We start from the raw sequence: 9,975 nt of genomic DNA on the forward strand, positions 1-9,975 counted from the left end.
TTACTTATAAGTTCTTCCTGTAAATGCCTGCTGTTGCACTTTTCTTCCATTTGTACTGAAACAGCGTGCAAAAGCTGTCAGTCCAACAATTCTCACCCGCACACACTCCAGAGATGGAAACCTGTAGGATGGCACCACTGAGCTGGTGAGTGGCACTGGCTGGGGACATGGAACAATGCAGAAAATGGGCAGTGCTCAGGACCCTCCCCATGCAGTCCTGTGGCACTCTGCAGGCTGCTCAGTCAGACCTCTCACATCTGTGCCCTTAGCACTAACAGATCAAGCAATACCTGTGATCATCTGCCTTTCCAACACCCCCAGAAATGATCCTCCACTGTTGTCACCCACTCGCTCTGGTTTGCGACCAAACAAGCAGGGTCTGGAGATCTGGTACCTTCTGGGATTATGAGAGTGTCCTAGGGTGATGTTATGGTGCTTGTATCCCCAACTGTTTGCTCTGTCTATTCTGGATATTAAGTTCTGCACCTTTCAGTCTGGTTCTGAGAGCGAAGAGGGGAGAGAAGAAGTGTGGATTTGTTATCAGGGACTGCACTTGCTCGCCTGCATCCTTCTCCTGGACTGTGTTGTCTGCAGCACTGACAGACAGCAGGAGAGAGCTCTCCTTTGCTTTTTTGTGGGTTGTTTTGTTTAGCTGGCTGAGGCAGAGAAGCTGCCCCAACTGTGGGTTTTTTGTTTTTTTTTTTTCTTTTCTTGGAACTGTTCAAACCTGCTCTGGACTGAAAACCCAGAAAAACACCGGGAGCTCACACCTGTGGCCCACTGGGTCCTGGGACAGAACATTCCCATGCCAGAGGGACTGATAAGAGACTGAGGGAGCCATGCCACACCTCAAGAAAAAGACTCTCTGAATTTGCTATCTCTTCAGAACAGTGAGAGGTTCCATTTTCATCTTTCCATGTTTGTGAGTACTTTGCTTGTGAAATAAAGTTTTTTCCACTTTGCTCAAAGGAGATTTCTGTCCCCTGAATGGGGGGGGAGGGGGGCAGGGCTGCTTGAATTTGATTTCTAGAGGGACCCCTTTGGAGGTTTCCTCCCAAATTTGCCCTAAACCAGGACAGAGAGTTTGAACAGCACAGAGTCCTCTGCAAGGTTAAGTGCTGGGCAGTCTTTTATGGACATTGTCATCTCACTTGACAGACTTGAGAAAACATGAAGGAATGATAAATTCAACTTCTCTGTGAGAGATGCCAAAAAATACTTACCAGGTGCAGACTTTTTCATAACCAGGAAGATCAAAGATCCAGAGAAGTGATCAAAGTGCAAAGGACTCACAAAACCTAATGTTTCCTTCCAGAAACATCATTAGCATTCAGGAGAAGTAGTGTGCTCCCCTCAGGATCCTACACTTGTGCATGATATTTAAGCTCTGCCCAAACTATCTCAATTTGATTCACAAAGTAATAATTTCTCCACACAATAGAGAGATCTGAATCAGCTGCTTAATGAAGGCATTGCACAGAAAGCAAAGCCAGGGACTGGGACACACTCCCAAGCTTGTGCCACTTCACCACTCGATGAAACATTTCTTTTGTCTGGAACTGCCAAGTTTCTTACTCAGAGAGCTCCAAACCAAATGTCTAAGTTAGAGTTAATTGTCCTCAAAGTAATTATAGAGGCAACAGAGAGAAACAAGGGACTCCAGCTGGTGACACAGCCTACTTTTAGTCTAATGGGAGTGAGATTAATCACAGCCTGAACATGCCCATTCCTTCCTACAGGACAGAAAGGAAGCCCAGGGAGACTGGCTGAGATCTGGATGTCCTGTCCTGGATGGACACCTGACATCAGATGAGATGACTCCTCCCAAACACCTGGTGGAAATTTGCGCTCCCAAGTGTCTTTCTTGCCCACGTATAGGGACATGGCAGGAGTCAGTATTCTGACCACTGACAAAAGAGCAGTTTATTTCTTCTAATTGAGCACAAATAAGTTTGTTAAGATATGAACACATGGTCAGAGCTTTTTGCTTCTGCTGCCCTCCTCTGAACCTCTGCATTAGGGTCTTCATAGTCCTGTTTCTCCCTCTTACCAAACATTATGATCAATGTTTGGTAACATTGGACATGTTACCAAACATGGTGAGGGAGATGGCAGAGAGAAAAGCAGCGTGTCTGAAGGCAGAGAACATGAACATGTTCCCCAGCACAGTGCTGAGGCATTAGTCTATTAATAGCTGTAACCCAGTCATTAGGCAGGAGCAACTTGCTGTCTGCACATCCACCTCTTAATGAACACTGTTCCTCTTCTTCTCACCTGATTTTTACAGATGCAGCCCTACCCACACCAGTGAGAGCCAGCCATTTAACTTCATGCCCGAAGGATTTGCCTCAGCATCCCAAAGCCTGAGCAGCAGAGGAAAATACCTGTTGTTTCAAGCCTCTGAAATAAACAGTCATCACTTGCACTTGGCATGGTGTTGTCTGAGTGAAATACAAGGTGAAAGATAGTTCATGCTTTAGGTAATTCCATGGCAAATCACTTAGAGGCTTTTAAACTAGAGTGACAGCCTGCTTTTGGGGTCCTGTTGCAGCAGATAAACCTCACTGTAACCTCTCCTTTGCTTTTCAGTAATGCTCCTACAATTGCTCTGCAGAAGGCTCCCTGCATCTGTCCTGTCAGATTTCTTGAAGGCTCCCATATTCTGCCTGAAAGATGGTGACAAAGTGCACTGGATCTGGACTGTCCAAGACACAGGAAATGCATTTCCAGCCTCTCTGGCCACTCAACTGAGACCAGACCAGAATTCCAAACCTGAGCTCCTGATCAACAGGCTCTCTCTCATCTTCTGTGTCAGCAGATCACTGCAGACTGGCCTGTCCATTATAGTGTGAGTAGATGCCCTTCCAAATACTGGCTTAAGCCATGGAACTGCCATCAAAATGCTGCTTTCGGCAACCTATGCTCTAGCTCTGGGGCAGGTAGAAACCTGCTTCATCTGACTATCCCAGAAATCAAGAGGGACCTCACTGCTCTGTGCAGGACAAGTCCTGCTGCCTGCTCCATTCTCTCCTGTTGCCCCCAACATGATGTCTGGGAGGAGGGATCCTCCTTTATCAATCAAAGCTTTTTTAGCAGAGGTTGTGAGTGTGTCCTTGGACTACAAGCTGGCACACTGTAATCAGAACTGAGATCCTCAAGCAATAACCTTCTGGAAATCTAGGCCTTGTTATCAGAAATTTTTTAAAAAAAGGCTGAAAAACATGATTTCTGGCACTAGGCAAATCCATGGCAGCCACCTACACCATATAACCAGGAGGTGAAATATATCTAAGTACTGCAAGAAAGTCTCAGAGAGACACGATGTTCCCCAGATATCTTCAGGCTCTATTGGGATTTTATTAGGTTTCCTGAAAAAAGGAGAGAGGCTTGCTGGGAAATGAACTAGCAGTTCTAAGTCCCAAGCTTCACATGTCTCCAAGCTGATGCTCAGTTCCCAGCTTCTGGCCTGCCTCCTCGAACACTGGGGAAGTGATGGCAACGATCTCCTTTTCCAGCATATCCATTTGAGCTGTAATGTCTGACACAGTGTTTTTCACAGCATTCAGCTGCAGCTTCAGCTTATTGTAATCCTCTTGGAAGGATCTGTTCACGTCATGGAGGTTGTGACAGCACTGTTTCTCCCCAGGAGGATGGCTCATTTTCAGGAAGGTGTGGAGGAGCTCACATAAGTCCTGGAGAACCCTGAGGATTTCATGCTCTCCCAGCGTACTTGGGACAGACTCAATCTTATTCTGAGTTGAAGTAGTGCTCTTCCTTTTACCTTCATGTTTCTGCTGGGGGACTGGGCCAGCGTTGTCCTTTACCACAGCTGGGATGGTGTCAATGTTCTTCTGAAGAGCTGAGCGGGCATCTTTGCTCTCTTCATGGACTGTGATGGCTTTTTGGCCTTTCCAGGTAACAGGGAGTGCTTTTTTCTCCTGCTGGAAATCCTCAAATATCTTATTCTTTTCCTGGGCTGCCTGGAAAGCTTTGTTGCCCAGGCTGAGCTGAAAGCCTGTGCTCCTCTCTTGGAAGAGTGGGAATGGTCTATTTTTGCTCTTGAGGCTTCGCTGAATAGCATCAGTGTAAATTACCTGGACAGATTTGTTCTGTGACTGGAGATATTGTAGGGCCTTGTTTTCTTCCCAGAGCATCCTGTTTTTGATCCAGAGGACTTGGTTTTCCTGCCAGAGTGCTCTGTTCTCCTCCCAGATGCTCCACTCATTCTGTGCCTTCTTGCTGAAGAGTTTCCGGTGTGAAGAAAAGGGTGGCTGGCAGTAGATGTCACTCACCCACCTCCCATCAGTAAAGGCAAACATCTCATGCCTTGCCTTCACCCGAGGGATGATGCAGTCTGTCTCAGGCTCTGTGTGCTGCATGCTCTGGTTCCTCTGATCAAAGGCAGACATGGCCCTTCTTCAGCAAATTGAGGAGGACTGTGGGAAAAGGCTTCTCCCAGGGCTTCTGCAAGAGGCCACTGACCACTGCCAAGGAGTAGGTGACACAGCTGGGCTGGAGAAGCTCGATTAGGACTGAAAGAACAGCTAACACAAATACATAGATTTACTGCCAAAATTCCAAATCAGAATTAAACTACATCAATGACAGGACAAGCAAATAAATCAGTTCTCCCAGTTAAACACGTTACCCCTTTGATGCTGAAAGGTAAAGAATCCACCAGATTCCTTGTTGATAGAAGCTGAGAAAATTTGCATTGGTAGATAAAGCAGCTCTATGGCAGCACTAAAAGCTTTCTTATAAAAATCTGGACTTCATTTTAACTCGCCACCTCATTTTTACAAACTCGTAAGGGAGCAAAATGCAAGATATTTTCTGCTTCAGAATAGCCTGCTCCCAAATGACTGATGCACAAACACATTAAAAATTGTTATGAGGCTCAAACAAACTTTTCAAAATAAAACATTTTTTATGGTTCATAGAAAAAAATCTGGCCTCGAGAGCAGGTTTTTCTTGCTAATGCTGAGTAGCCTATGTTAACAAGATGCCACAAAAATGCAGCGACAATTTTGCTTTTTGATCTTAAAATCCACAATATGCGCAAACCAAAGCTTTGGGACATCAGAGCTTTGTTGCTCTTTGCGTGGTTTTTTGACAAGCTCCCATCACCACAGTCCAAAAACTGTCACAACCCCCACAGGTGGAGATAATTCTCCACCTTTCATTCTCATTTCTCCCGTCACTCTTGCTCTTTATAACCTTTGATTGCTCTGTTATTTTTCTTGCATTCTAGCCCTGCAATAGTGATTGCTTATCTTTTTCCTACAGTCCATCTGCCTCTTTTTCACATCATCAGAAAACTCATCTCTAAAATCCATACTGCAGGGCCAAACCTCTAATGCTTCTCATTTCAGACACAGAAACCTCAGACTTATCTGTTGAACACTCTCCCCTCCTTTCCTCTACCCTAAATATTGCAGCTTAAATCACCTTCTAACCATGAGAGAACTGGGGCAAATTAGGATTCAACTAGACAATCAAAAATTATTGTTGTGTGCCAAAGAAAAGCTTGTTTTCTGTAGCTTTAACCAAAATTTAATTTATGAGATTTTCATGATAAAGTTAGTTGATCTGAGGTTGAACTATTTTTTATAATGAAATTGTTGGAATTCACAGGGTTTCTGCACAGAATTTCTAACAGCACAAATGTGCTTTTTTCTAGGTAAAATAAAGATATAAATAAAGTTACTTGTCAAATTTCACTCAGGTGTATTCCTCTCCCCTTGCTGAGGTCTCCCAGCTTCCCTGCTGTCCCTTGGAAAGCTCAGTTCTGCCTTTCTGTCTGTGAGGAGAGTTTTACCTTCATGAATCTTGCCCTCACATCTCCACCCCAAGCATTAAGCAGAGGGTGACCACCGCACACAAGCCCCTCATGGCCTCCAGCTCTGCCATGACAGTGTGTGCCCCCTGTCCTACTGTTGCCCTCTCCTTTTCCAAACCTGTGCTCTTCCCTTTCCCTGTGATTTGCACCAAACAGCACTGCATGTCCGGGCTCCTCCAAGTTACTTCTTAGAGCCAACATCCAGAGATGCATCCTGCACCCTCTTCCCAAGCTTGTCCAACCACTCATAAAATTACTGCTTCATTTAAAACCTCAAATTCCTGCATTTAGGAGAGGGCTATTGCAATATAGATCTGTTTGCATTAACATTTGATTTTATTGCAACCTGTTTACTGTCTGGATTTCAGGGCTGTTTTCCACGTCATCTGCTGCTTTATCTCATGTCCCACTTGTGTTTTCATAACATCATTCTTCTACTAAAAAGATATTTCCCAAAAGCTCTGTTTTGGACTTTTTTTCCCCACTCACACTACATCCAGAGCCATGCATTGCTCCCTCCCTTACACCCTTTCCAACACATCCCATTGGGGTGCCCAGTCCCATTTTTTCCCCCAAAAGCCCCAAAATGGGGGCCTGGTGAGGGATCAAGGGGAAGAAGGCAAATCAGCCACAGAGGGAACAGACCCCTAATTATCCAGGGAAGATGCAGAACACATGCAGCAACAGAAGCCCAGACCCACGTGCCTATCATGGACAAGCAGCTACAGTTCTTAAAGTCACTTACAGAGAAAGTGTTTAGATTGCACATTTTCAGGATAAACAGAAATGTATAATATATACAGCTTGGAAGGACATTACCTCGGGGACAATTAAACTTGACAGAGGCTCTGTCAGCTCTTTTGCACTGCCAGGGAGACATTGACCCAAGATTTCGGGAGATCTTCAAGATCTCAATGCCTCCCCTATAATTTTTTCCCCCATCTCTGAATAATCCCAGGAAATGCTGGGCAGCTGGGTGGATGGGCAAGGCAGCCAGCTGTGGGGAAGCCACACCAAGCCAAGACAGGCTGGGCAGTCTGGGAGCACACCATTACAGACCCAGCAATGCTCACCTCCTCAGCCTGGCCAGCGGCGCTCCTTCCCTCTCCCCAGAGCCGAGCTGAGTTGCTGGGGTGTCCAGAGGTGGAGGGGTGCACAGCAGGGACAGGGGACTGAGGCTGATGTGAGCACTGGCAGGGACCTTGGCCCAGAAGCAGCCACCTGCCCCCCGACCCTCCAGGGTCTGGCAGCTCCTGCACACCCTCCTTGCACAGCTCCCTTCTGCGCTCCTTCCGCGCTGTCCTCCCAAGACTGGCTTTGACTTCTCCCAGCGTTGCTCTTCTGGGTTATTTCTCATGGAAATGACCTTTCTGCTAGCTCGGCTCCCACGCCCTTTCCTGAACCCAGAATTCCCAACCTCCCTTTGATGCTCGTAACTGAGGACAGTTTGGACAGATTCTTTCTCCATCACACCCTCTAAAACAAATTTTGCTTTTATTCTGAAAGTTTGAGTTCTGTTTGTTGCTGAACTGATATTGATACATTCAAAAATCCCTTCCTTGTATGCACTGTGAGAGTTGAAATTATTTTCTGAGGACAACATGAAGTAGTTCTTTGACTACAAGTTTAAGAGCAGACTATAACTGAATGCTAGTAAGAAGAAAATAGAATATAGAAGGCATTCACACAGGCAGGTTTAGATATTATTTGCATCAGCCATCAGACTTCCACATCTTTACATTTCCAATTAAGTCTTTCTTATTTGCTACATCTTTCAGAAGTGGATTTTTATTTTTCTAATCAAGATTCTTGAATAACAAATACAGCATTTCATTTATCTTTTTGTGAAAGCTACTAAGTTGACATCACCCTCAAGGTGCCTGCTATTGCTTTAGGAACTTGGAGGTATAGTTCAGTTTTGGTGTTATATGAAAATTATAAACTTAGATATAAAATCCTTCTCTGTTATTGCTCCCTTGCTTATATTTAATCTTAGACAACAAAAACACATCCCAGGTTACTATGGCAACTCCCCAGGGAGTATTCTTCTTCATTTGAGCTCCAGGATCCTGTACAGGAAAACAGAAAAACGTCCTCAAAGAGAAAATATTTTATCATTTTATCATTTTTGGTCTGCCATCAGATGGGATTTTAAGGGTGCTACCCAATGCAGACACTTTTCAGAGGGGTGACTGTCCAATCTGAACTTCTGCAGAACTGTGGCTGTGGACTCTGAAAGTGACCTCTGTTGAACATTTAAAGACCCAAGAGCTGACTAGAAACTGAATTAATATAAAGAAGTGCAGCTGCTTAATCCAGAACCATGGAGAACTAACTTTATAGTGAGGCTACCTTTGCTTTTCTCATGCAGGATTTTCCTTTAAGTTTTGGAAAGTTTTTCTGCCAGGTCAATTTTCTACTGAAAATTATGAATTCAAATGCCAATACGTTTGGATCAAATTTAGTGAATATCATCAGATGTGTTCATGCACACATCAGAACTGGAAATACTGCAAGAGTTCACAGCAGAATTTTTTATAGCAGCTACACTGATTTCTGAGCTGGACTCTCAAAAGGACTGAGATGTCATTCACAAGATTACAAAGGCAGAAATAATGCTGAGTGTGTTCCCCTCCCTGCCAAGAGACAAGTAACCATGCTCTGTAAGAAGGGTTTGAACTAACTTGCCAGCTGAGTGTTTTGTCCACAGCTTCAGACCACTCAATTTCTCAAAGATGAAATTCTCCTAGGAATTAAATATTATTTGGAACCAAAGCCTTTTTTCTCCATCCTACACGTGCACACCTTATGCCAGGCTGCTCAGCTGACTTGCTGTCCTTCTTCTTGGGGATTGTCAGGTTCTAGAAAGGATCCAGTGAGGAGTGTGTGATCCCAGACACACTCATATAACATTCTCCATGCTCCGTGCTGGGGTGCAAGAGGTCACCATCCAGTGACGGGTTGAAAGCCAGGGGAAAAGCAAGGTATGAACTACTGCCATGAAGATTTTGCAAGAAGGGCCCTGAAGACCCCATACCAGCCTCCTTTCTGTTAGACAGTGGTATGTACCAGCAGTAAATGTCAGCCCTTTCCACCCTTTGCTTTTGGATTGGAAGATCTGGTAAAATGTCTAAAGTGAAAATAAATTGAGTGGGGGGTTTTCAGTAAAAAGCATGCTATATTCCCAAATCTTTATTTAATAGAAGCAAAAGTGTCTGCTGCCACTTTCTGCCATGCCAAACACATCTGTGCTTCTGAAATGCCAGCCTCTGTCCATGCCAGTGCAGGCTGGTCTCACCACACACTCATCCACTGTTGTACAGGGCATTAAGCCTGGATGTGGATCCCACCTAGTCACTAAAAAAAGACTCTTGCATATCTGAGTGCTCTTGAATCATCTCCTGAGCTCAATTGCTGGGTAGGGAGTAAAAATTATGTTTTCTCAGCGTCTGAGGCTGTGAAATGTCTGGTAATATCTCAGCATTGTATTCTGCCCAGGAAGAGACAGCCAACAGTGTGAAACTCAGTAATGAAAAAACTCCAGGTTTTTTTTTAAGGCAGATAAATGGCTTGAGTGGCCCACCTATGTCATCACCTATTTGGACTAATTGTCTTTCCAGGGACACTTTCACAGTGCTGCTGCCAGTGTGCCTCAGTGTAACTCTCACAACATTCAGTGTTGTGCAAATCACCAACCCTGCATTCTCCTGTCAGCACTGGGTCAGCTGAGAGCTGAAATGAAAGGGGGAAATATCTGCTTTCATATCTTCCCTCTGATCATAATTTTATTTTAGACATTGGGTAAGTCATCATTTCCTCAGGTTCTCAGTGAGTTTGGGATTCTGACTTTCTGGTGTAAGCTGTCAAGAGAATTTAGTTCTTCTGTGTGAAGTGCCTTGAACATGAAAGCATGACAGAAAGAAGCCCTACACACCACTCTTATTTATCCCCCTGACTGTAATACACACATGGTTTACAGGGTGAAGCAAAACATTTTACTATTGCTAGTAAGTGACATCTTACAGACATGTCAGGCTTTGTGTTGTTCCACCTTTGATCTCATTCTCACTTTGCTTGCTTTGTACTTTAGCTATGAATGTTTTTTAAAAATCATCAAAACCCATCTGCAGTCTCTT

General features: G+C 44.5%; 1 protein-coding gene across 1 annotated transcript; it reads right to left on the minus strand.

Annotated features, from left to right (window-relative positions):
• Positions 1-3,324: 3,324 nt before the first annotated feature.
• On the minus strand, positions 3,325-7,136 carry CBY2 (chibby family member 2). The gene is made up of 2 exons (XM_009102954.4): positions 6,913-7,136; positions 3,325-4,544 (listed from the first exon to the last, which is right to left on the minus strand). The coding sequence occupies exon 2, from the start codon at positions 4,407-4,409 to the stop codon at positions 3,426-3,428; it is 984 nt and encodes a 327-aa protein (XP_009101202.3). The 5' UTR covers positions 4,410-4,544; positions 6,913-7,136; the 3' UTR covers positions 3,325-3,425.
• Positions 7,137-9,975: the final 2,839 nt, after the last annotated feature.

This window comes from Serinus canaria, chromosome 1, assembly GCF_022539315.1.
Source record: "Serinus canaria isolate serCan28SL12 chromosome 1, serCan2020, whole genome shotgun sequence".
NCBI classification, from domain to species: domain Eukaryota; kingdom Metazoa; phylum Chordata; class Aves; order Passeriformes; family Fringillidae; genus Serinus; species Serinus canaria.

What these genes read in the sequence shown, in the direction of transcription:
- CBY2 (XM_009102954.4), bottom strand. Translation starts at nt 4,409, where the DNA reads ATGTCTGCCTTTGATCAGAGGAACCAGAGCATGCAGCACACAGAGCCT.